This window comes from Lampetra planeri, chromosome 3, assembly GCF_965212315.1.
Source record: "Lampetra planeri chromosome 3, kcLamPlan1.2.h2, whole genome shotgun sequence".
Classification (NCBI taxonomy): Eukaryota; Metazoa; Chordata; class Hyperoartia; order Petromyzontiformes; family Petromyzontidae; genus Lampetra; species Lampetra planeri.
The window spans coordinates 4,135,279-4,162,432 of NC_136109.1; the positions used below are offsets into that span (position 1 = coordinate 4,135,279).

Sequence of the window (27,154 nt, forward strand, 5' to 3'; positions counted from 1 at the left end):
ATGGAGCAAGAATATTGGATTGTGTGCAGGACCTAAATGGGTTGTTACATTGGAAGACCATGAGAGATGGTCACGGATTAGGGAAGCCTTCATCCAGCGGTTATCATGCATGACTGATGACCCATCTTGAAATCATAATAATCACTTTAGCTTGGTGACTGTCTCATACGCAACAGCTCTGGTGCTCTAGTCCTGCCTTGTAGCTCTGTTTCCTGTATCCTACTATTGCTCTGTCGTAGTACAGGAGCAGGCTGAGACTAAATAATTGTTTTACATTGAGTCATGAAAGCAGTCGTCATCAGGAAAGTCATCAATCATGCGGTTGTAAACGACAATGCTGCCACCTGCAGTCTATTGCCATAAGTCTAGTCTTACAAGGTGAGGGATCGGATATGGAAGCCGGTAGCATGGACTGACAAAACGAACTGCAAAGGAAAATACATCTCACAATCAGACATGGGAAATGTGTAATGTGAACCTTACCACTGGTTTAAACATCTCAAAATGTCCGTATTACAGCAATGCTCTTTACTCAGTCAATTTTAGCTGGGCAGAAACATTAATTGATCTGTCTACTGTATCCAAGCTCACTCCGTGGCAAGTGACCTCATCATATCGTAAAGTTGTGCGGTCACTTGAAATTATTGTTTGGGTCCAACTGAAGTTTCTGTGTGCATGCAATAACACGAAAGCACAAATTGATACGAAATAGTCGGGGTCTTCTTGCTCAATCGCAGTGCTGCTCCTCTACACCAGCAACTGTGAGTAGCAGCAGCGGGAATCCCACATCATTGCCATGGCCACAGTCTATCCAAAGACGACCACTGCTGGCTTTCTACCACGTGATAGCGATTTTATCGACCTTTGAGGGTGATGAGGCAAGACCTTGACCCGGATGAGGACTCTCAACCGCCCATTGGTGAGTTGAGGGCTCTAGAAAAAAATCCACCCTGCCAAGCACCACGATGATCACACCCATTAAATGTGTAGCACCGTATGCATGCAATCTTATTATTTAATTATAATAATTACACGGGGATTAACCAGGAGTAGACAGCTCGTAAGTAGCAAACGCATCTACATAGAAACTACACAGGGATTAACAAGGCGTACACAGTGGCTGCAGGGCAGTACTTATGTCTATATAGAACATATGAGGAAAAGCAAGGGGCGCACAGCGACTCGCAAGGGAGTACACGGGACAAAGAAACTCCACAGGGAGTAACAAGGCGTACACAGCGATAATCATGCGAGTACACGTAACTACTCAGACACTACACAGCTACAGTATTTAAAAGGAGTACACAGTGACTAGCAAGGAGACACATTCGTCTATATAGACAATACACAGGGATTCTCAACGCGTAGACAGTGACTAGCAAGGGAGTACCCGTGGAGTGGCATGGCGTTGGAAGAAGAGATGGGCCTGTATATGTTTAGCCACTTGTAACGAGTTAATGTCCGCTTAATCGATGGTATGTATGGTAGATCGGAGGTCCATTGCCATCTTCTCCATGACGAGGGTATCAATCCACTCCTCCCCCATCTTGGGGTACGCTGCCTTCGCCAACTTTAGCAGGGAGCTCTGGTAGGCAAGGGGGGTTTCGTGCTCCCTGCGCCGTCTATCCACGACGCGGTGGCGGATGGTCGCTGCTGAAGCGCTTGCTGCAGGGTGGCGCGATCTGCAGGCGGCACAGTGAGGAAGGCCGCCAGCGCTTCATCGTCGAGTGCCGATGGTAGAGCTTGAAGCGCCACCTCTTCTGACCACCCCGACATTTTAGCGCTTGTGGTGAACCTGCGCTGGAAGGCGGCCCAGTCGCCTTCTGAAGCGGAACACTCCTTGAGCGCCGGCAGCCTCTGCTGTCACAACTGTGGCTTCGTAGACGAGCCGGCAGTCGGTGTGGTGGGAGCAGCCAGTACGGTGGCAATGGCGGCCGCTTGTGGCTGCCGCGCAGGCAATGACGCGGAAATTGACGCCGATTGGCGAGTCGTAACAGCAGCCAATTTTGAATCGTCCGCGGGCGTTGCTGATGGTGAGGCCGTGATGGCGATTTCAGCTGCTGGTCCGCCGAGATGCAGGTTGTTTAAAAAAGATGCTGCAGCCTGCAGGAGGTCGGCGACACGCGCGTGTGTCGTGCGTAACGTCTCCTGCGACGGCGGCGGGGTGTTCGATGGATGGCCGGCGTACTGCGCTGAGGGAGGCACGCCCTCGGTCCTCCCCCGTGGGCTGTCAGAAGGCAGCAGCGCGTCTTCGGCATAATCCTCATGCGTCCCGGTACGTTGGACTCTGCTTCTTGTTTCCATTTAAAAAAATTATTATTATTTATTTATGTATTCTTCTTCCAGTTACTTTTTGTGGCAAGAATTCGTGGGCACTTTTGACACCAATGTAGTGAATTCCGGAGACACTTGTAGACGCCGCGTTCTTTATTACTTGCACCACACTAACTACTGTAAGCTAACTACTCGTACAGCCTATCTCACGTATCTTTTCCACACAGCCTATCATACGCCGCCTACGTAGTGTGCCTACCCTGGCTACGCTCCAGGTCCTCCGGCTATGATACCCTACGGGAGGCTGTCTGACCTGACCCAGCCAAGGTACAGGTCCAACCACTGGCTCCTCAGACCCGGCCTTTACAAGGACATCAGGTAAGAGTCCCAGGGTCCACCACTGGCCTCACAGAGCCCCGGCCCTTAAAAGGACAGCGGAGCAAGGGGTCCAGGGTCCTACACTAGCAGGTCTTCAGGCTTCGGTCTTCAACTTTAACTGCCACGAACCTCTCCAGAGGTCCGCTTTATATACACTTCTCAGCTGAGGGGCGGGGCTCTGGGGATCGTAGAACACCCTGCATCCCCCACCCGTTGGGAGGGGGGTCCTAGAACGCCCCACAGCCCCCAACCGCTCCTGGGCTGTCTGCCGTTGCACGTAAGTGCAGCCCATTTACGGCGCTACACATGCACCAAACAAACGCTACGCGCCGTCTGCTGCATGGCGGGCGTTGGGAATCCCCTGGGGTCATGCGTACGAGTGGGGACCGTTGTGTGTCAGTGGCATGGTCGAGATTTGCCAACTCTGCAGGGTTGCCCACAGGTTGCACCTTTGGGGCTGCAGGTGGCAACAAAGCCCCCTTCTGCCAAAACTTTGCAGGACCCTGATGATAAAAATTCATGAGACTCATTGAGGTTTTTCTGGGTAAATTAAGTTACTGCGCGGTCTTTAGTGTAGGATATGAAACCCCTGTGGCGAGATTCTGTTTGAAGAGTGCGATGTTTGTGCGTCAAAGTTATCATATCAAATTCACAAACCATTTTGGGACGTGACCATTTCAAACAAGCAAATAAGAAAACAGCCGTGAGAGAGAGAGAGCTAATTTAGCGTCTAGAGAAAGCCCAGTTGCCCACACGCAGCATCGCCTGCTTCGATTATTCACGAGTGATAGAGGGCCTCAGCTATGGGCCACGGTCACAGGACGTCACTCACAAGTGGAAGCTTGCCAGCTCAAGTCCCAGCTAGGCGGGTCAACACAGTTCGGTTCAGTACCCATAGAATCACCACCACGTTGCGGGAATTGAACAGTAGTAAACGCATTGAGGGGCTGATCCCCCGCTATAGTCAGTGTGCTCCATGTGCTGGCTGCCCAGTGGCACCGCTCAGGGCCAATCCGGCGTGATCCTCGCTCCCTCGCAGGGGAGAAGCCGCTGCTGTCCATAGCCACAGGCGCAGCGCGTAGTCGTAGCCGTAGCGGTGATCGGCGCACCACCGCGATGTGAACTCTGCGGCCCGAGGTCCATTCCCATGCCACAGCGAACGTCGGCGGCGAGTGGCATCTCAACCGGTCCTGGCACCTTCACGAACCTACAATGACCAGGGTGGTGAAGTATGGTCAAACAACACCCATGACCGACACGGCGTGGGGAGACCTTTGTCCACAAATTGACTGTAAATTGTTTTGCATCCACTTCAGCTCCCCCTTAATTACAGAGCCTTCCACTGTGAATGTCGCAAAATGATGCCCAGTATTGCCTGAATTGTGTCTCCCATAAAATAAAGTCGTTAACTCGCACAGCTACGTAGGGGTCGTCATTAGTACAGTCTTGAAGTTAATTATATAAAGTACTTTAGGAATAAGAAAAGTCGATACAATATGGTGGTTGATAAAATGTGTTTCTTCGCCATTGTGAGATTCAGCAAAAAGTGCCACTCCATCTGCTGCTGTGAAATGTAAAACACCACACGGGTTGCATTCCTATGCAGTAGCTCCTGTGAACACAATGTGTGTGTGCTGCGTGAGCACTGGCGAGGCTTGCAAGGAACTGAGGGGTTTTGAACAATTCCCATACGGCCTGAAGAACCGCTCCCCATGCGTTTCAGGCAAATTGTCAGGCACCGTGCAGTAGAGCGGCACGCACTCCCGGTGTGTGTTCCACTGCCCAAGGAGACGCTCGTGTATCGTACTGCATCGCGCTGATAGCCTGAGCTGTGTGGTGTCAGTGTGAGGAGGGGAGCCCCACCGGACGTGGAAGTGGAGATGGGGTCACAGCGGGGTATGTGTGAGACCGGGGGTGCCTGGCTGTTTGGATGAGTGATGGTGCAGTGGTTAGCGCACCGTGCTCTGAACCTGGTGACCTGAGATTGATGCTCGACCACGGTAGCAATCAGTGGGGAGTAATCTCTGAACCAGTCCTGGGCCTCCGTTGTTCAATGTGTAAACATCAGCACTGGGTAGCCACACGACCCACTCATGTGACACGTCAGCCTTCATAGGCGGCTGTACTAGCGGTGCGTGGCTTGTGGTTCTCCCTTCCTCCCAATGCAGCTGAAGCCCTGCTGAAGCGGCCGCACGCCTCCGACGACCTTGTGGGTGAGTATCTCTCCTCCAATCTCACCACGGCTGACCAACCCTCACCCACCCATCCACACCTCCTCTGTCGTGTCTCCAGCGTGACCCATTCGTTGGTGTTCCCATGCCATCTCAATTGCCCAGGCCCGACTTCCACCATCATAAAAAATGCCTTGAGAGGCAACTGGCTCTTGCCACAACTTGGTAAAGGCCACTACTGGCCAACTCGAGTGTCTAATACAGGAGCCAAGAGCACAGTTGGTCTCTTTATTTAACCTGAACAAACTTACCACCATCGCCAAAACCATCAAAGCACTTCCCAAACTTCACCTGACCACTAACAACCCCCATGCTTCAGAGTCACGGACATTTATGTCTGTGAAATATTGTACACAGATATTGGATTATTGTTTGAAATTAGCTAACATCACAATGCAGGACCGTCCTAAAGAATAAGCGCCAGACTGAGCAAGGTTTACCTGGTTTGAATAATTGTCACTGTTCTTCGAGAGCGCGCTGTCATTGTTGTGAGTGCCTTTGTGTGTGAGCGTTTTTCAGTCGCATCTCTGTACGTCCACTGTGCAGAATGCGCGCTCAGCAGCTGCTTCAACAATACGGAGTGCTTCCATAACTACGACCACGAGCTCGCTCAGAACCCCGGTGAGCAGGGAGGGTCCTTCCTTCCCCCCGCTACCCCCCACCCACCCCTCCACAGCTCCCACTCCCCCCCCACCCACTCCCCCGTGAGCCGAGGCTGGGCCGTGTTGTGAGCGCCCTGGAGACTGAGAGCGCGATTCCTGTGTAGGACAGGGAGACTGATTAGGGCTGTAGGTACACCGCGTCTATCCATCAATTCATTCCGACTCTAAATGCTTACGATACATGTGTAGTGGGTTCAATTTAGGCGCACACACTTCTTGGGAGGCACTCATTTATTAGAACAGTAAGTATTATAACACTGTACATTAGGTCGGTGGTCACCACACTATGTGTACTCTAGCTAACACACACTTCTCTAACTCTCAGCTACTCTAGCGTGACCCAGCCAGGTGGGCTACTGGCAGGTCCACTGACTGGAGTCTTGACTCTTCTTGGCGTCTTCACGATGCATCTTCATTCTTGACACGGGCAGCCCCGAACCTCGTGAGGAGGCTGCTTATATGGGGCTCGGCATTCCCGGGCCCCACCCCGGCCACGCCTCCCTTCGAGAACCCTCTCAAAGCCCCCCTGCTGTCCACGTGCCCCCCGGCCCCCAAAGGGATCCGGTCACGTGTCCAGCCGGGATCACAAAGAGTGCCACGGCCTCACATCACCCCCGTGGCCTCCCCAGTCCCGAACCGGACCTGCCGTCATTCCCGTCTCCAGCCGGGATGACGTCATGTGTGTGTATAGACCCACGTGGTAGTGACGCTCCCGGCATAGTGATGTCACACGTGTGCGTGTATACACAGTAGTGATGCTACAATCACTACATCACCTTCCCCCGCATAAAAAAACAGCCGTCCTGGCTGTGACAATACAGAAAAAAACAGTGTGCCTCCAACAACAACATCAATAAATAACCGGCGACCGATAATAATTACCGCTAGTAACATATGTACACGCACCGAGAGGGGGGAAGGGAAGAACGTATGGGATGAGGGGAACCAACAACAACAGCCCATCTGTGTGAATTTGTTCGCACGCACCGACTTATGAAAGTCACTGTTTGACAACGGTGTAGGCAATCAACAAGGTGTGAGAGTCATGCACAGCGGCCAGTCTTCGAACGAGTTCGCGTGGCCGAGCCCACAGGGGAGGCAAGCACGGTCTCCCTGGATGTCCTGGGGGAACTTTGAAAAAGGCCCAAAAAGGGCACGGCCCCTCTCCAGGAGTTGGGCAACAGGATGAGCAGGAATGACGTACGGGCGCTCTAATCCCCCCCTTCAGGTCCACATACGGTCAGCACAACCGGCGACTCCAAGGTCGGCAGGTGCAGGAATCCTGTGACGAGAAGAAACTACCTCCTGAGGCACAGCACCACGGGCCCGCGTCTCGGCTCGTCGGACACAACAGCCACCCGGCCCAGGGAAGTGGAGATGGTTGTATTTCGCCCGGTGGAAGAAAGAAAAACAAAAATACACATATTCCGACGCGTTGGATGCACAACCAACACTGGTAATCAAACCAAAATCACACAACCACCCCATGGATGGCAGGGTCTCACACCGCTCTGCTACCGTTCCACCCCACAGGTGGCAATAGGGCGAAGACTGAAAGTCTAACAACCACCTACAAACACCGTTTAACATTCTGGACGTCTCCCTACGTCCCAGGTCGAGAAGTCGCACTTCAGGGTCGACCCATGTACTGGCTCAAGGAAGTCATGCTTCAAGCTCAAGCCAGTATGCTGCACCCAAAGGTACAACGTTGGATATTGTACAATATCCCGGGTCAAGGAAGTCATGCTTCCAGGGTGACCCATGTACTGGGCAAAGTAGTCGCACTTCAGGGTTGCCTCAGTATCTACATTTTGTTACAAATTATGTAAAATCGACGTGGCAGAAAAAAAAAACGCCTGGTCTTGCCCAGAAATAGTTCACACATAAAAACCCCACATCTCCGAGGCCACCCGTGTATGTACAAAATGGCGGCCGCATGCGCAACCCGCGTCCCCACGGCTTCCCACGCTCGCACAAAATGGCGGCCCAACGCGCAAACATCTCCGCGGTTTCCCACGCTTGTGTCCCAGCAGCCCTCACTGAGGACCACCACAGGCATTACATGTCACCCGTTAGCACCCCACGCCTTTCCGACGTGGCGTCTCCATCCTAAAACCGTGCACATCGGCCATATCGGGGGAAATTTCCATGTTACTACCCCACCGCCTTTCCGACGCGGCGTCACAACCAGTAGCACGCGTCTGCCATATTGGGGGGAATTTTAAAGCGTGTCTCTCACCAGGCTCGCATTGCAGCATTCGGCTGTACACAATCGAGCGGAGAAAGCGATGCCATCTGGCGGCAATCCACAGCCCAACGCACCCCTGATCCACACAGAACCCAAGGGGCACCCTCGAACCCATCAGCGAGTTCGAACCACACCGGTCATGTCATTCAAAAATCCACACAACCGCAACCATGGGATTTCCACGGGGCTTCGACATCCAACTCAAGAAACACGCAACACTCAGTCATCCCACGCACAATCGCAATTTCACAACATCACAACACATACAAGCAATACTCCAGACAATCCGTACATAGTAATTAATCACAAGCAAGTACCCAACAGTCCATACACTGTTAACACTCTCGAGCAAAGCTCTATACGGTCTGTACCTTCGCAACAATGACGATCAAAGTGTCTGACAGTCACACATTGACAATCACAAGCGAAGCTCCATTCAGTATACCTAATAACAATCGCGACTCCGCAACAACAAAAACGATGTAACAACGCGAGTCATTAACACGGCAACCCACATGATGTTAACGGAGCTCTGGACACCCGACAACGAATTAATCATTAACTGCCACATGAAGATAACGATCCAGTAACTGCACGCAAAAAAAATTTCCACAGCAACACACGAGCACAGACGCCGCGTTCATTCTGCACTCACACAGCCAGAAAAACACGTACCACAACCCAGCAATCAAAAAAAACAAGACGCAAAAACAACCTGGCGTGCGTAAGATGGGTGAGGTGTGTTTTTAGGACCGGGTGCATTGTGTCACGACTCGCCTTCGAGACTGAGGGACGGAGGATGGCATGGTGGAACTTGAAGAATCTTGGATGGTGAGCACGGCATCCTCTTTCGACAGGATGCCACCAAGATGGCGGAAAATCTCCCTCCGCAGGTGTTGAAAATGGCAGGAACGCCGTTTTGGCGGGAACCGCGTCCCGACTGGCCGCAAAGGTGTCAGTAGCGCGCGCAATTTCCCGCGCGAATTTCCCGCGCGAATTTCCCGCCCAGGCAACCGCAGCAGCGGCGGCGTCCTCGCTCCTCCAGCTCCGGCGCTCTCTCTCTCTCGATGGCAGCGAAGCAGCGACGTGATGTGCGTCCTGCTGCCCCGCTTGCAGCGCCATCTCCCTCCTTCACCGAGGCTGCAGACCCCGGGGCTGCCCGGAAGATGATTTTCCCGCCGTCCCCGTCGTGTGAAAGCGTCAAGGTAAGTTGTAGTAATCGTGCACATTCTATACTGACTAGGATAACACCTAACGCTAGCCACTTCTAACACCAAATGTAGAGGGTTCGATTTAGGCGCACACACTGCTTGGGAGGCAACACTCATTTATTAGAACGGTAAGTATTATAACACTGTACATTACACATAGGGTGGTGACCACCGACCTACTCTAACTAACACACACTTCTCTAACTCTCAGCTACTCTAGCGTGACCCAGCCAGGTGGGCTACTGGCAGGTCCACTGACTGGAGGCTTGACTCTTCTTGACGTCTTCACGATGCATCTTCATTCTTGGCACGGGCAGCCTCAAACCGCGTGAGGAGGCTTCTTATATGTGGCTCGGTGTGCCCGGGCCCCACCCCGGCCACGCCTCCCTTCGAGAACCCTCTCGAAGCCCCCCTGCTGTCCACGTGCCCCCCCCCCCCGAGGTGCCCCCTGGGCCCCCCAGCCCCCACTGGGATCCGGTCACGTGTCCTGTCGGGATCACAGAGAGTGCCACGGCCTCACAGCACCCCCGTGGCCTCCCCAGTCCCGAACCGGCCCTGACGTCATTCTCGCCTCCAGCCGGGATGATGTCATGTGTGTGTGTAGACCCACGTGGTAGCGACGCTCCCGGCATAGTGACGTCACACGTGTGCGTGTATACACAGTAGTGATGCTGCAATCACTACACATGCGTCGACGTGCTTGCATAAGAATGTATGTTTTTTATATTTTTATGACTGTGTGTGGATATCTCTCACTGGGTGCCCCGTGTGTGTGTGTGTATCTCTCACTGGGTGCCCTGTGTGTGTGTGGATATCTCTCACTGGGTGCCCTGTGTGTGTGTATCTCTCACTGGGTGCCCTGTGTGTGTGTGGATATCTCTCACTGGGTGCCCTGTGTGTGTGTATCTCTCACTGGGTGCCCTGTGTGTGTGTGGATATCTCACTGGGTGCCTTGTGTGTGGATATCTATCACTGGGTGCCCTGTGTGTGTGTGGATATCTCTCACTGGGTGCCCTGTGTGTGTGTGTGGATATCTCTCACTGGGTGCCCTGTGTGTGTGGATATCTCTCACTGGGTGCCCTGTGTGTGTGTATCTCTCACTGGGTGCCCTGTGTGTGTGTGTATCTCTCACTGGGTGCCCTGTGTGTGGATATCTCTCACTGGGTGCCCCGTGTGTATGTGGATATCTCTCACTGGGTGCCCTGTGTGTGTGTGTGGATATCTCTCACTGGGTGCCCTGTGTGTGTGTATCTCTCACTGGGTGCCCTGTGTGTGTGTGTATCTCTCACTGGGTGCCCTGTGTGTGGATATCTCTCACTGGGTGTCCTGTGTGTGTGTATCTCTAACTGGGTGCCCTGTGTGTGTGTGTATCTCTCACTGGGTGCCCTGTGTGTGGATATCTCTCACTGGGTGTCCTGTGTGTGTGTATCTCTAACTGGGTGCCCTGTGTGTGTGTGTATCTCTCACTGGGTGCCCTGTGTGTGTGTATCTCTCACTGGGTGCCCTGTGTGTGTGTATCTCTCACTGGGTGCCCTGTGTGTGTGTGTATCTCTCACTGGGTGCCCTGTGTGTGGATATCTCTCACTGAGTGCCCTGTGTGTGTGTATCTCTAACTGGGTGCCCTGTGTGTGTGTGTGTGTGGATATCTCTCACTAGGTGTCATTGGGTGCCCTGTGTGTGTGTGGATATCTCTCACTGGGTGCCCTGTGTGTGTGTATCTCTCACTGGGTGCCCTGTGTGTGGATATCTCTCACTGGGTGCCCTGTGTGTGTGTGTGTGGATATCTCTCACTAGGTGCCCTGTGTGTGTGTATCTCTCACTGGGTGCCCTGTGTGTGGATATCTCTCACTGGGTGTCCTGTGTGTGTGTGTGTGTGGATATCTCTCACTGGGTGCCCTGTGTGTGTGTGTGGATATCTCTCACTGGGTGTCCTGTGTGTGTGTGTATCTCTCTCACTGGGTGCCCTGTGTGTGTGTGTATCTCTCACTGGGTGCCCTGTGTGTGTGTGTGTGTATCTCTCACTGGGTGCCCTGTGTGTGTGTGTGTGGATATCTCTCACTGGGTGACCTGTGTGTGTGTGCCTCGTGTGTAGCGTCTCACCGGGTCTTCAACCTCACGCTGTGCGCGTTCGTCTCCACCGACTATCCACTCGGTGAGTCCCGCACCGCGAGCCCCTCGCGGGATACACAGACAACACCCAAGTATTTGTTTTCAAAGCCAAAGCCACGTTCCTAAGCGCAGCACCCAGGCCAGGGTGAAAGCCTGGGGTGAGTGGCTGAGCGGTGGCCGTGCCTCAACGCGTGCTCACGCTGTCTCCTTCTTGGTGTTGTTGTCCATCGGTGCAGAGTGCGACCATCGCAACTGCACCCTGGACATCGCCGCCTGCAAGCACCTGACAAGGCGAGCATGCCGGGTACAAGCGCGCACACACGCACACGTGGTCTGGAGCGCACGCAAGCACGAGTACACACAACACGCGCCGTCAATGCTCACGATTCGTCGAACAGGATCGATCCCTGTGCTCTCCGCACACACGTGGAAGCGTTCGTGTGGGAATCGTTGAAGTGTCATACAGCCAAATTATACGCGTATAGAGGTGGAGTGGCGGTGCAGTGGTTAGCGCACTGCGCGACGTAACCCGTCAAGTTCGATTTCCAGCCACGGCTAACATCGGTGGCGAGCGGCATCTGGGTTTCCCGTCAATTCAACCAGCAGTGGCCAGCGCGGTGAAGTATGGCTAAACAACCCCCGTGACCGACGGCGCAGGGGTCATTTCATCCAACAGTGGAGGGACAAAGCGCTGTTCACTGCCATGGTCGGTGTGACACTCCTCGCTTGAATGGAACGGTTTCCCCTGCAGTGGAGAGTGCAGGGCGAGAGTCGCTGCATGGCACTGAGCGGGGACCGCGCGTGGGGCGGGGCCCACGCCGGGCCCCTCCCCCTTTCAAACGGCTCTGGCCGCTACGGTGGTGCGCTCGTGTGAATGTGTGTGTGTGTTGACACTGTTTGTGTTGACACTCTGTGTGTGTGTTGACACTCTGTGTGTGTGTGTGTGAATGTACGTGTGTTTGTTGACACTCTGTGTGTGTGTGTTGACTCTCTGTGTGAATGCGTGTGTGTGTGTGTTGACACTCTGTGTGTGTGTGTTGACACTCTGTGTGTGTGTGTGTTGACACTGTGTGTGTATTGACACTGTGTGTGTGTGTGTTGACACTCTTTGTGTGTTGACACTGTGTGTGTTGATACTCTGTGTGTGTGAATGTACGTGTGTGTTGACACTCTGTGTGTGTGTGTGAATGTACGTGTGTGTGTTGACACTCTGTTTGTGTTGACACTCTGTGTGTGTGTTGACACTCTGTGTGTGTGTGAATGTACGTGTGTTTGTTGACACTCTGTGTGCGTGTGTGTTGACACTCTGTGTGTGTGTGTTGACACTCTGTGTGTGTGAATGTGTATGTGTTGACACTCTGTGTGTTGACACTGTGTGTATGTGTTGACACTCTGTGTGTGTGTGTGTTGACACTCTGTGTGTGTGAATGTGTATGTGTTGACACTCTGTGTGTGTGTTGACACTGTGTATGTGTTGACACTCTTGTGTGTGTGTGTTGACACTCTGTGTGTGTTGACACTCTGTGTGTGTGTGAATGTGCGCGTGTTGACACTCTGAGTGTGTGTGTGTTGGCCCTCTGTGTGTGTGAATGTGCGTGTGTGTGTGTTGACACTGTGATGCCGCCACCGCGAAGCCGCTCGGCGGGCGCCCCATCTACGACCTTGCCACCACCAAGCGACGGGGCCGACCCCGCTTCCCCCTCACCACCCCCCACATAAACACACCCTCACACATTTCACCCCCATAGAGCTCCGAGGGGAGGTCACCTCGTCAACAGGTTTTCACCCGAAAGCCCTCATAGGGATAATCTTCACGGTCTCCTGCGGCCAGGGAATTGGGCGACCTCCTCCGATGCTAACTCGCACCGCGGCGCTGTGACCTGGGTTGAGATTGCATGGTCACGGCGGGGGCTGTCCAGCCACCACGGTTGAAACGCACCCCCCCCACACACGGATCGGCAAGACAGGAAGGGGGGGGGGGCCGCAGCCACGAACAAGGGGAGAAGCCAGGGTAGACGGCTGATTGGCATAGCGGGTGTGCTCGGGGACCGCCGCCGCGCAGCAGCCCGTGGCGAGCCCTTTGTTACGGAAACTGTGGCTGATTAGCATAGCAAAAGCGCCCGTGGATCGGCGCCGCAGCCAGCGGGGGCCCATTGTTAGGGAAACCAGGAATGCGGCTGAACCGGTACGGCGACCTGATTGGCCGAGAAGGCCCTCGGGTCGGCTTCCTTTGATGTGGGTTAACCATAAAGGGGGGGCACAGAGAGGTAGAGCGGTCTCTTGCTCCAAAAGTCAGCCCTTGGGACGGTCTCCAGCTCGGCCACTCGAACGTCCGTGTGACGTGTCGAGGTAAGCAGCGAGGACGAGACCACCAGAGCGCCGTGCGCATCTAACCGTGAGTAAGAGGGAAAGAGAGTATTGGGATTGAGTCTAAAGAAACCAAAACAGCTTAGAGCCCATCAAATTAGATTAATCAGGTACAGACCATCGGGAAATAGCGTAAGCATGCCTTGCCGATCCCTACTGACCCAACAGTGAATCATAGTCGGCCGGTAATAAATCATTAATAACTAATCGCAACCTCGTGTGGTTTCGACGAGCGTATGAAAGCGCGTGGTGCTGTGTACGTACGCTCACAGCATGTGTAGTCAGTGCTCCACGGGTGTGCGCTCGTCACGTGGGTGGGCGGTGTTTCCGCGGGTACACGCTCCGTTCTGTCGCTGTGGAGATGCGTGCTGCGTGAGGGCTCACACCCACCGTAAACACCTGTTCCACGGCCCCTTTAAACGAGTGTTATCACCCGCTCACGGCGGCCGCGCGTGTGCGAGCAACGCCACTGCCCTCCGACCTCCGACCCCCAGCTGTCATGCGATTTCTAGAGCGTGCACAGAGTTGAACAGTAGCGTGCGGGTAGTTATTACCAATGTTTGAGGGAAGGCACGCGGAGGGTGTTTGAATGAACAAGGTGGCTAAGGGGCCAGCCGAGAGTTATGTCTCACAGAGAGGAATCGGGGGGCAGTAGCCCCCACAACACTTGTGTTTGTATTTGTGTCTCTACCAGCTGGAGCTTTGGTTGCAGTGGTGATGGTCGTTCTGGCGCTTCCAGTGGTACTAGTTCTGCTCATCCTCTACTTGCGAAGACGTGAGAACCAGCACTTCAGATGTATTCACACAAAAAACATAGATTCCCCGTATAGCCTTAACAGACTGTTGGAGCAAGTGCTGTTAGCGAACACCTATGAAGGCTGGGACGGCACACGAAGGGTGGGTGGGTGGCCAGCACCACACCTTTGTCTCCATAGTGGTGATGTTTACACACCGCACCAGGTACTTCTTTGAGGCTGAGTCGACCTAGGAGAGGCCCAGAACCGGCTCAGATCATCGCTGGTGTTGGCGGTGAGCAGCAATCGAACTTGTCACCTGGTTTTTTGCGCAGATGTTGCACTGCCGCTCTGTGTCTTTGTCACAAAGACACACACACTCACACACACGTGCATGTGCACACACAAACAGGACAGGCTGTACTGCTCCGAGAGCAGCTCGGGACATTTAGTGCTTCCCCTGCACTTCCAGTGACATCACCGAGAAACATGGCTTCAGGAGCAACCTCTCCGAGCTCCACACCTCCAGGAGCAACCTCACCGATCACTGCACCTTCAGAAGCGACCTCACCGAGCGCCGCACCTCCTGGAGGAGGCTGGAGCTGGGATAAGTTCTCATGGTGGTGATGTCTCTCTGAGTCACCGGCCCAGCCACTCGCCTCGGCTGGCAGCATGCTGTGCCTCCTCCCACTGCGGTTGAATGTTGGTGTTGTTTAAATTTAACTTATTTTCAAAGTTTTGTTATCATACAGTCTTTAGTTTTAGGCTCGAGTTGAACTATTTTAGTTGTTAACTTTAGGTTAAGGCACCGGCGTATGTTGTATTTATTGTCTTAACATTTAACATTTTCATATTATTCGGTAAGCGTTCCCCAAATTTACTAATAAGAAGTCTGAGTTAGAATGTTGCCATCCTCACACGACAGCGCTCATTGCTGTTGGTATTCCTGAGCCAGTGTTGTAAATTCCACAGTAACAGGTCAGGGAGCACTTTCTCAATAACACAACCGCGACTGACTTCCTACAAACCAATTTTACAAACCCCAATGGGAATATAGAATCGTTCAGTTCGTGCCCGATCAGGATTTCAACTTGCGACCTGTCATGGTGAGTTGAGCTCTCAAACCACGATGCCATCGGATGCCTCCATGTCTGATATTGGCACCATCATCGCAACCGCTCCCTTAACCGTGACACTGTGGGGGCTCTGGTGATGCTTTGGCGTTGAACTCTCTCCACCTCTCGCGGTCAACGTCTGCGACTGACCTGCTAATGGTCATGTCACCTCCACGCGAAGTTATTCACCCGAACAATGGGCGGTGCGTGGCAGTCGTTCGAAGCACCATATCTCCAAAGATGATTCCAAGACTCACAGCTATAGAATGTAAATTACTACTGTTCATGCAATGGACAACAGTAATATCTAAATCATATCAACAGCATGTTTCAAATGATATTACAAACAAACTGAGACCGTTGTGGGAATGTGAGCCGGCACAGGAAGCAGCAGGATCTGATCGTAAAATGAGATCTCAATTCACCAGACGTGGCATCTCGTGGCACAAGGCTAATTGTCTCAGACCATTGCAGTTCTGATTAAATACTTCTCGTTGTCCTGCGATTATTGCGGTTGGACGTGTACGGTGCGAACGAAGGTAAACATACGTACGTAGAGAATGCAGCATTAATTGTCGTGAATTGACAAGATTTCTCCAAGTGGAGTTCACTTAAATAATACTGCCACCTTGCGACCCAACATCCCCTCTCAGTTGCCAACCATCGCTCCCTGTGCCCTCTCATCTCGCCCCGGCCTCTATTCCTCCCCTCTCTCTCACGGGTAGCCGTTTCCCTCCACAAGCACAAATCGTGAGGATGTTGCGAGTTCGACAGCGACATCCCACATGTCACTACAGCTGTTACACATTACCCGGCTCGTGTCACTTTGAGGACTTTCATATTGGTCAGCCAATGCCAGATTATTAGTTTGTAAAATTTAAGAAAAGTGTGTTTTGCAATGGATATATGAAGTTAAATGTTTTCTTCGTGGGGGTGTTAATCCACGGAATAGTACGCGCCGTTCATTGCGTATTAGCAGATGCGCTCATGACATCTGACCATAAATCATAAAACCGTGAACACTCAGACTGTGGGCTTGCAGAGTCGGTGTTGGATGCTGCAGTGTGTCCTGTATAGGGTACCCTGTTTTTTCTCTATTAAGGCCAAATGTGCTAATTTATCATTTATAATGTTATTTGTATTGTTTTTAATGTATATACAGTACAACCTTGCATATCTGACCGTCATCTATCCACTTTGCCCAATTAACCACCCAGCGCTGTGCTTGTGCACGGTGTAGCGGTCATCTTTGATTGATGCTCACACATCTGACTTTTACACAAATCTGACCTTCACACAAATCCACCTGTAGCTCAGTCTGTCGCAAGTCAGATATGTGATGCACTAACAGAAAAGAAAACGACATCGTTGCGACCACCACAGCAAACACGAGCACATTCTGCAGGGTGCGCAGTGGCAATTCAGTGGCTGACTGGGGCTGCCTGGTGCGTGGCTGCGCAGCGTGGAGATGCAACTCAAGGCGGGGCAGCGTCGTGCCCTGTGACATTTTTGAGCTTTAGGAGCGCCATTATTTCGCCTATTTGGTTCACTTTTAGGGGATCGTGAAACCCCTATTGTATGTGGGACATGGTACATCTACCACGCTATCTCGAGGACACCCTAGTCACCACATTCACCTCTGGGCATGCAGACAATGGTGGGAGCAAACAAGGCCATGAGGGCTTTGGTCGCTAACCCTCCCACGAATGTCAATTCAACGTCAGAGTCTCCGTCTTCAAGCGGTGCTTATCTCTGTGGAAAACAAATCCCACGTTTGTGTGGTGGGGGTCAGTACCTCGCTATAACGACGACTGTTGACGTCCCACAATGCGGTACTCATTTTAACCACACTGAAGCAATGATGGGCCGATAGGCCTCGCCAAGGTAAGGTAATTTACCCTTTTTACCGGGTAAAAGGGTAAAGGTGTCTACATGCCAAGGGGTAGGGTAAAGGTAGCGTGAAGTATTACGCGGTAAATACCTTGTTTACCGCTCGCTAAAAGCTCTGTGGCACAGTCCGTGGCACAGTCCGTGGCCTACATTTAAGATTGGAATCATCGAGAGTATTTTATATGAATAAAGCGCTATACCTAGCATTTACCTGTTATACAACTTTTTAATGTGTAGTACCCCAGTAATTACCTTGTCATCGGGTAATTTGTATGGGGTAAAGGTAAAAGGTAGGGTAAAGGTAGGCTCGTTGCTTTTGAATTTTTACCTTACCGTGCTAAGGGGTTAAATGTAAGGGTAGAGTGATTGTATTGTTGTAAGGTTAAAGGTAGGGTAAAGGTAGGCTCGTTTTTACCTTTTACCTGACCTTGCCGAGGCCTATGGGCTGAGTCAACCATCGGATTGTAACTCGCGACGTTCTGCTTGCGAGTCGAGCTCTGTGCCACATCATCACCCTCCCACAGAGCTCCGGTCTGGTGCGAGGCTTTTGAAGGATTTTGTGGCTTCGTTTTGTGTTAAATTTTACTTTAAAATGCCACGACGTGAAAGTGATGCACACTGAACTCAGTGTTTCAGAATAAAACGCAACCTGTATTTGTATACGTGTGCATGTACAGCCACTTTGCCAATCCACGACTCGATGAGGGCCTCTCTACGCCAGTGCGGGTCGTGGGGGTTAGTTGACTCTGCCTAGCAGCATGTTAACGTTATAACCTTTCCCATAGTCATAACCCTAGCCCTGATCCCTAAGCCTCGTTATAACACTCCATGTCATCTTAGCCTCATCTATAATAGGCTTAATGGTCTAATCACAATCCTGGCCTGAATCAGAATGCTAAACAATGTCCCGTTGTGACTCATCGCCAATGTTGATTCACAGAAAGGGCCTCCAGATTGAGCAGCATCACTTCCTCACGGTGCCACTTCTCTACATTGTCGATCAAACGCGTCGGAGCGTGAGGAAGTTAACGCGCGGTGCTACTGCAGGGGTAATAGCACCGCTAGGAGACGGTGCCGCAGTCCTAGCGGCTGTGTGAGCTGGGGGCCACTCCCTTGTGCTGGGGCTGCTGCTGCTTGCGCTGGGTGAGGGGCGGGGTCAAGCAACACGACCCCAACCTGGCGGAGATTTCAGTGCAGAACTCTAGGAGAACAAACTGGTTTAGTGAGACCAATTTGATCAAGTCACCTAAAGCCCACATTACAGCGACTCATTTATGAACTTGTTCTAAATTATAACTCACACTCAAATAAGTTAGATTTTTTTGTAAATGTGTAAATCCATACGATTGTGTTAGATTAACATTATGTCATATAGCATTAGCTGTATTTTAGTTATAATACGCGTTTAAGTAGATATAATAAACCTTGCTTTACACTAAATGTTATCTATGCAAGTCTCTGTACAGGGTACGCGTCGCTGTACATGGTAGGAATGTCACGATTCAAATATCAACATCGATTGTCGAAAAAAATTAAACTGAGCAAATGATACAAGCTGTTTATTTGGTCATGTGTGTGCTGGTAAAGGAAGAGCCTCCACTGGAAGGATCTCCAGAGAGCCCCCTAGAGGGCGCCAGGCCTCCTGCTCCACGTGTCTCGCAGTCAGATTGCACTCTCGCGGCACCAGGAGCCGTTCTCACGCTCGCCGCTTGCTTCACACTCAGAGCTTCGAATCTCACGGACGTGGCGATTCCGCCTCCCCCTCATTGCGGCTATTCTCACGCTGCCACGAGTCGATCTCAGGAACCCCACAGTGGCCTCGATCGCGCATTTCAACTTGAGGGGTCTGCCACAGGTGACATCATCGTGTGTTGTGGGGCTGCCCGGCACCAACAGCTGACAAACCATGTGAACATCAATAGAGCTTCCACTCTGTTAGGGGCTGTATAATTGTATTAAAAAAAAACATTGGAGGTGGGGCTTTAATACCTTTTGTGAATGTATTTTGCTGCCAATTTTTTTTACAAAATCTTTCCATCTGGCAAAGTTGGTAAAAGGTGCGTTCACGTTTTGTAGGGATTGCTTCAGGGTTTTGTAATTTTGTGAAAACAAATGTCTCTTTGGACAGAGAGACATCCCCTTGTCTCTTGCCTTAGACATTGGGAAACCGTGATGTGTATTGCATCTGAGCTGCTCGCTATCCAATATAATGTTGCATTGCTGCAGCTTATTGACAAGCACCATGCCCATTCAAACGACCAGTCACAGTCGCCCTGCTCAAGCAAGCATTGGGTGGTGCTCTACTCGGTTAATGGACCTGAGCTCGCAATGAAAATTCCACATACCTATGACAGGGACCAGCCTATCCACTGGCCAATATGCTGCTTGGGTTATTGTGACATCCAATTCCAAGCGGAGGCGGTCTCAGCTTGACCCAAATTGTGCACGGCGCTCCCCTTAACGACGGCGCTCAACGAAAGTGAACAATCACCAACGCGCATCGCACTTCGTGATTTAACAGTTTGTATGGCGCAGGACGAGAAAATGTGAGGCGATTTACATCGATGTTGATAATCGGGAATAATTGTTTCTGCTCTTTACGAAATGTATGTTATATATTAATTTAAGCATTTTAAAACTCGTGAAGTAGACATTTTTTTCGTAAGGAATAGCTGTGTTATAGTAACGCAGCCTGCATCACGACCTCTTTGTTTATTCGTAGCAATGCTCGAGGTTTGTGTTTGGGGCCACGCCAGGCTGGCAGTGATTGGCTCGAATCGCCACGAGGCCACGTGCCCGCAGACAGAAACGCTGCCGGCTGTGCCCCAGGGTGCGGCGCGTGGAGTTAAATCCGCGGTGCTCTCGCACAAGCGGACTCCGAGTTGCCCGGCCTCTCGCAGTGTCGCTGCCCCCAGCAGGCACCCTGAAGCTGCGCAGTCTACCCGTGCCTCAGCTCTGTCCTTTCACACGAACCCTTCTGCAGTAGCTGCTGCGACTTCTGTGGCCGGTGACACAACAATGAGTCACGTCATTCTTATTTATTTCACATTTGCTGTTGATCGTGACCGTGCCAAACACAGTCGTGTTGTTTGCTCGGAGGTTTGATCTAGAGACTGGTTGAACGCGCGATGAGTTGAGATTTATTGCAGCGATGAATGTGCTGCTGCGTGTTGGCTTCCCATAGCTGCTGCTGGTTAAACGGGTGAGCACCACGAAACCAAAGTGGAGCCGTGCTCACAGGTGTGTCTATCTGTCTATGTACACATATGCACGTGCGCTGTCTGAGTCTTTAGTCAACGCAATGTAATGAGTCGGATGCCGCCTGGTCTCGGTGCGCTGCATGGACGCAAGGGCTGGGGTCCACGTGCTGAGGGCAGGGGCCGTGACGCCTCCGCTTGGGGAGTCTCCACGTTGTTGGCGATGGAGACAGCGGCTCGCGGTCTCACCAGAAAGCGGACGACTCGAATCCGTGAGGCGCGCCTCGCTTTGTGCTTCTCAGAAGCCGTGGGGCTACCTTTAACCTTTGTCGACGGACTCCCAACAACTATTGAGTCTCAATGTTGATCCGGGGCCCCTCGACTTCGTTGTCGATGTTGTGTCAGAGTGTCCACTGGTACTCAAGTACTCCACGTACAGTCCGCGTCATGATAGGTGTTATAGGCAGGGAGGCCACTTTGATCATAAGAGGGCAAAGTGTAGTGTATGTCGAATGAGGTACACACACACTGCTGTAGGAGGCAACGCGTTTATTAAACAATTCACTGTACACCGGATTCTGCTAAGGGGCCGTCCATAAATGACGTCACGCACCTCGGGGGGGGGGGGGGTCAGACATTTGTGACAATGTGTGACGAGGGGGGGGAAGGTTTGAGAAATGTGACATCACATCAAAATGCGCAACTTTGAATAAATATAAACACGTTGTACTTAATAAAATATACTTTTTAATGTTTTCTCCCACAACATGAGAGTGCAGCGCCACATTAAATACGCACGACAATGACAATAGTTTAAAGCGATTTGAAGCCTTTGTGACGTCATATTTGAGGGTGGGGTCTGACTTGTTGTGACACCGTGTGACGATGGGGGGGGGGAGTAAAAATCGTCCAAAATCGCGTGATGTAATTAATGGACGGCCCCTAAGTTGTCCTAGGCTGCTCACTCTGCACGTGCCTGTTAACTCGTGATCCCCGACACGAGCCCCGAGTCCCCCTGACGCCCCCCCCCCCCCCACTTTGTCTCGTGGCCCCCGCCCCTTGCTGTATGAAACCGGCGCTGCCCGCTTCCGGCCACGTGCCCTTAACTCCTCCAATCGAGGCACCGCTTCAGGTCACGTGTGCTTGACCCCCCCAATCGATTCCCACTTCCGGTCACGTGCCCTTAGGTTATCCAATCGAAGAACCGCTTATGGCCACGTGTCCTTAACTCGTCCAATCGGGCACCGCGTCCGGTCACGTGCCCTCATCTTGTCCAAACGAGGTTTGCTTCCGGTCATGTGCCTTTAGCGCGTCCAATCGGAGCAGCCGGCGTCCATCCAGTACTGCAGCTGGCGCGACCCACTCAAAGTAGTGGCTGTCTTCACGACACTACAAAAGTAACAATATCAACTGTTGTACAGTACTTCTATGGCCCCACGTCTACACCCTCACCCCACCCACACCACACTCACCAAGGTGAGGCGTGCTCTAGTACCCCCACGTCTACACTCCTCACCCTCACCCCACTCACACTCACCAAGTTGAAGCGTGCTCTAGGACCCCCCCCCCCTCGAATAAACACTGAGAGCCGGGGGGTTCTGTGGAAGAGCCGCTGCCTCACACTCTGCTCGTTCAAATTAGTCACGGGCAGGCTGAGCTCACCATCCCTCTGTGAAGATAAACTCGGCCACCAAAGTTTGATTACCGGTCGCGGCGAACATCAATGGCGAGTGATGTGCTAGATTTATGTGCTATACAGAAGGGCCATTTTCTGAAACGTGTACAAAGTAGAATGCGTGAGGCGGTTGGAAGAGACCTTGGAGGGCAGCTGTCAACTGGGAGACTGCTGCGAGGCAGGAGGCGATGGTGAGTTGAGGTGGCATCAGTGGCTCTGGCCGTGGTTACCTCAGCGTGGAGTTGAGTGGCTCACCAGCCCCCCCCCCAAGGATATATGAATGGGGGGCACTGCTGTTCACGGTGGGGCCATGGACCTCCACGAGCCACCTCGTATCCCGTTTTTCCAATTCACTTTTTTTCTTTAATAACTGCTATTACTTTCGATAAATGTTGCTGAGGATACCGCATTACCAGTGTGGTGAGGTATGGTCAAATAACTTCACTATTTGCACAGCATGGGAAGGCCCTCATCCAGCAGTGGACTGACAAAAGGGCTTGAACACAGTAGATGGGGCAAGTCCGGGTCTTTGCCCAGTAACATCTGTGAGTGTTGTTTCAAATAACATTGTCTGCAGTGAATGAGGACCTGCTGAGATATTTAAACCCAGCGGCAAGGTTCACATCACACAGTTCCCATGTCCAGTCGTCTGATTGATTTCCCTTTCTATTGCAGTGCTCGTTGCCAATCCCTGCTGCCGGCTCCCATACCGGAGCCCTCATCTCACGATGCCGGGATCTCTGTTGGGATCATGATGTGGACGACACGTTCAGCTGTTGATGGCAACAGATAGGTGGCAGCATGGCCCTTCGCAGCCTCATGACTGACGGCTTGCGAGATGACGACTGCTGCCGTGACTCGTGATGCGTGCACAATTATTTATCCATAATACACGAACGCGTACAGCGTTAACCTGCTCCCCTACCGCGACCAAGCGATGGCACAGTATGCTGACTGGAGTGGCGAACCTGGCAGGAGACAGGAGACTCTCACCAAGCGCCATCAGCCATGACCTATCCACTGCTACATGCACACCTCCCCAATCCGTCACCATATATCATGGTCTTGTGATGCCACAATCTATACAGGTCCCGCACATGAACCAATTGATTTCTCTGTGGCCACGATAGACATCTTCTCAGGCATGTTCTCTCCTTTACCTGCCACGCCATCATGAGTATCGACCACCGGCCATCATCCCTTCGAGTAACGTGTCCTGCACAAGTCACTTCTCTTAAGTCAGGCATGTCAAAAGTCCGGCCCGCGGGCCAATCACAGCCTGCGGTCAGATTTCATACGGCCCGCAGCTTCGGTCTTATAATGTGTAATTTATGGATCGCTAGCTCTGTCAGAATAAATAAATCATAAAACATTAAAGATGTAATTCCGCCTTTCACCACACAGTGGCAGCACCATTCTAATGCTATCTGGCTCTGCATCCGTGCCGCGAACCCTTCTCGAATCATTTCTGCCAAGGCGACTGCATGAAAAAAAAAAGAGAAAAGTTGACAGTGAGGGCCGCCGCTTTCAGGAGCGGTGGGAATTACAATACTTCTTCACTGAAAATCGAGGCAATTGTGTTTGTCTAATTTGTAAAGAGACGGTTGCCTTGTTTAAGGATTTTAACGTAACGAGACACTACGAGACTAAACATGCTACAACATACGACAAGCTAACAGGGAGTGACCACGCTGAAAAAGTGAAGCAACTCCAAGCTGCTCTGGCATCGCAACAGCGATTCTTCACGTGGGCCTGTGAATCAAAGGAAAACATCACCAAAGCCAGCTACTAAGTGCCCATGTTAATAGCTAAACATGGCAAACCTTTTACTGAAGGTGAGTTTATCAAAGACTGTGTCATGAAAATGGTGGAGAACATTTGGCCCGAGAAGAAGCAAGAATTTATTAATGTTTGCCTGGCACGCAACACTGGCACGGAGAGTTGAGGACATATCGTCAGATATTCAGAGACAACTGGGGGACAGGGGAGTGGCTTTTGATTATTTATCATTAGCCTGCGATGAAAGCACCGATGCATCTGACACTGCACAACTATTTATTTTTTTAAGAGGAGTTTATGACAACATGAACGTAACAGAGGAGCTGCTTGACCTCAAAAGCCTTAAAGGGCAAACCAGAGGAACAGATTTATTCGTTTCTGTTTGTGACGCTGTTGATGATATGAAACTACCATGGAGTAAAGTTTCTGGGATCATTACCGATGGTGCACCTGCCATGGCTGGTGAGCAAAGTGGATCGTCCACACTGATCTACAATAAAGTCAGCGAAGAAGCAGGTAACGCTATTAAACTTCACTGTATCATTCACCAGCAGGCTCTCTGTGCCAAACATCTCAAATTTGACGATGTTATGAAACCAGTGGCAAAGGCAATCAATTCTATTCGCTCTAAAGCTCTATACCACCGACAGTTTCAGCAGTTCTTGCGTGACATCCAGGCTGAATACAGTGACGTAATATATCACAACGATGTGAGGTGGCTAAGTCGGGGGTCCGCACTGCAGCGATTTTTCTCTCTCAAAGAGGAAATTGGAATTTTCTTGGGTGAGAAGGGACAACCAATGGAAGAACTGTCCGATCCTGTATGGCTGGCGAATCTGGCTTTTTTGGTTGACATAACGAAGCATCTGAATGCGCTGAATGTTAATCTTCAAGGAAAATATGCAGTGGTGAGCCAGCTATATGCTCACATCAAGGCCTTTGGAACCAAACTGCAACTTTTCCAAAGACACTTGTCCCAAACAGAGCCCTGCACCGCGCACTTCCCAGCTTTGAAAGAGGTCATTGACAGTTTCCCACAGGACAACCTCGGTGCGCAAATGAAGAGTTATGCAACAGCTATCGCATCTCTTTCTGTGGAATTTAACAAACGCTTTCGAGACTTTGCAGTTATTGAAAAGGACATGTTGCTTTTCTCTTCTCCCTTCTCCGTGGACCCTGATGATGCTCCTCCACAGCTGCAGCTGGAGTTCATTGAGCTGCAGTGTGACAATGAGTGCTACTGAAAATACCAGCAGTGTTCTCTTGTTGACTATTACTGGCAGCTGGACAAAAGTAGGTTTCCAGAAATGCGGTCATTCGCTAAGAAAATGCTGAGGTTATTCGGCTCCACATATTTGTGTGAGCAGACATTCTCAGTCATGAACTTAAACAAGAACCGATTGAGGTCAAGGATGAGTGACTCCCACTTGCGTGACATTTTACGCATCTCAACCACTGCCCTCAAGCCAGACCTGGTCTCTTTACTGAAATCTAGATCTCAGTATCACCCTTCTCATTAGTGTTAGCAAGTTATCTGTTCCTTGATTAATCTGAAATTGAGTGTTTTGAACGGTAACATCTGTCACTATTAACAGTGAAAAGCCTAAAGCACACTAATGCACTTGGACTTATGGCACTTGTTTTATTAAACTCTTGAATACGATTTGGTTATAACTGTTGATGTTATGTACCTGTAGATGTGAAATAAACTATTGCTTTCTGAAAGATCTTGTAAAAGACAAGGGCAAAATTCACCTGTTTTAAAATTTAATGATAACAGACCACTTTGCATTACTTATAACTCCTGTTTAAAATGTTCATGGGGCAAAGATATTTAACTAATGGAAATTTAATGTATTCTATACAGTTTGTTCAAAGTTATCTGACTGAATGAAAGGCAGAATTGTGTTTTTAGAATTGTTCACGTCTGCCTGAGTGGCTTATATTTGGTTACATTGTCATTTGAAAAATAAAGGTAATTGTGACAATGAAAATAGTTTTATAACAGTGTGTATTTTCACGTAACTTTTGTGGTTAAAAAAATGTCAGAAGGAATTATTGGCCCCCGGGCATCTTCACTTTATCAAATTTGGCCCTCTTTGCAAAAAGTTTGGACACCCCTGTCCTACATAATCATAATAATATCATCCTGCTCATTAGATCATGGGTCGAGAGGGGGCATCAGACGTTGTGAGTGAGAGATGGATGGGTGCGAGACGGACACGGCGCGTGGTGCAGGTGGCTGCTGGATGCGCGTGTGGGTGACGCATGGGGCAGGTGGCAAGTCCAGTGGTGCTGGACGGGTGGCAGCAACGTCTCCAGGTGACACCAGGTGGTGGCACGATGACGGCCCGCGCGCTACTGCCAGCAGCGGAGCTTCGCGATGCGCTCAGAGGAAATCCCGGCCGAAAGCCGAAAGTAATGGAATGCGAAACTATGAGCTTTCGTTGTTGCAGGCGGGAGCGCTCCCCAGCAGCAGAGCGCCGCCACACGGGGCCCCAGAGTTACGCGCGGAACTCGAGCAACGCCGCCTCTGTGTGCACTGCCGCAGCAACGAGAATGAGCGTGACAAGCCGCATGCGGCGTGGAGCACGCAGCTCACCTCGCTGCACGCGATGGAGATCAACGTACAGCAGCAGCCATGTTGGTTGATGATCCAGCTCTCACCGATTCACTCAAAGTCACTCTCTCGCCTCCTCTTCTCTCGCTACTACCGCGATCACCGATCTCGCGAACTCCATCCGTCGGTTCCTCCTCGTGTGTCGAGGGCTCGGCCTGTGCCGTGTTCGCTCCCCGCACTGCGGCTCTCAGCGCTTCTCGTTTTGCTTCTTCCGTCGCACCGCTCCACGTTGGAGTCCCCTCCCAATGTCCCTGTTCCCAAGTTCTCATCAAAGCCCTGCTCAATACAACGCGCGTCTTGTTAACAATTACCTATTGCAAGTTTGATAGTGCCGTTTATAGCTGGCCGCTTCACGTTTTGGGTCATTGGACCTGTGCTCAGCAGCCGCGTTTAAACATTAAAGAGAGGAGATCTCGTGTTGTATCTGTTGCGGAGCATGCGCCAAAAGCACCAAGCGGCCAGTAACAAACAGAACGGTTGCACAGCGCTCCCGAAAGGCTATGGCACCGCCACGGTATACAATAATTGTTGTTGTAAAATAAAAGATAAACCTGCAATTCATATCGGATAGGAATTGTACAGCACGTTGTCAATACACTGCTGGATGAGGGCCTCCCCACGCTGTGTTGGACCATTCTTCACCATGCTGGTCAGTGCAGGTTGA

General features: G+C 51.4%; 2 protein-coding genes across 10 annotated transcripts in view; one reads left to right on the plus strand and one right to left on the minus strand.

The window, feature by feature from the left end:
• Positions 1-27,154, minus strand: part of LOC144736680 (uncharacterized) — an 828,508-nt gene that overhangs the window by 573,559 nt on the left and 227,795 nt on the right. The gene's annotated exons all lie outside the window — the stretch shown is intronic.
• Positions 894-15,650, plus strand: LOC144736636 (uncharacterized). 8 transcript variants are annotated; one of them, XM_078619216.1, is made up of 7 exons: positions 894-2,275; positions 4,821-4,865; positions 5,430-5,504; positions 11,097-11,156; positions 11,350-11,417; positions 14,175-14,255; positions 14,632-15,650. In XM_078619216.1, the coding sequence occupies exons 1-6, from the start codon at positions 2,266-2,268 to the stop codon at positions 14,196-14,198; spliced, it is 282 nt and encodes a 93-aa protein (XP_078475342.1). In that variant the 5' UTR covers positions 894-2,265; the 3' UTR covers positions 14,199-14,255; positions 14,632-15,650. The 8 variants fall into 8 exon arrangements, 3 of the variants coding, with proteins under 3 accessions (XP_078475342.1, XP_078475350.1, XP_078475334.1); XM_078619224.1 differs by having other exon boundaries at positions 14,687-15,650; XR_013588791.1 differs by lacking the exons at positions 894-2,275; positions 14,175-14,255; positions 14,632-15,650 and adding exons at positions 6,774-7,245; positions 8,544-8,745; positions 8,868-8,998 and having other exon boundaries at positions 11,350-11,806.

Coding starts and splice junctions, on each gene's coding strand:
- LOC144736636 (XM_078619208.1), top strand. Junction 5,505..11,096: donor CGAGCTCGCTCAGAACCCCG/GTGAGCAGGGAG, acceptor CCTCGTGTGTAG/CGTCTCACCGGGTCTTCAAC. Junction 11,157..11,349: donor CTCCACCGACTATCCACTCG/GTGAGTCCCGCA, acceptor CCATCGGTGCAG/AGTGCGACCATCGCAACTGC.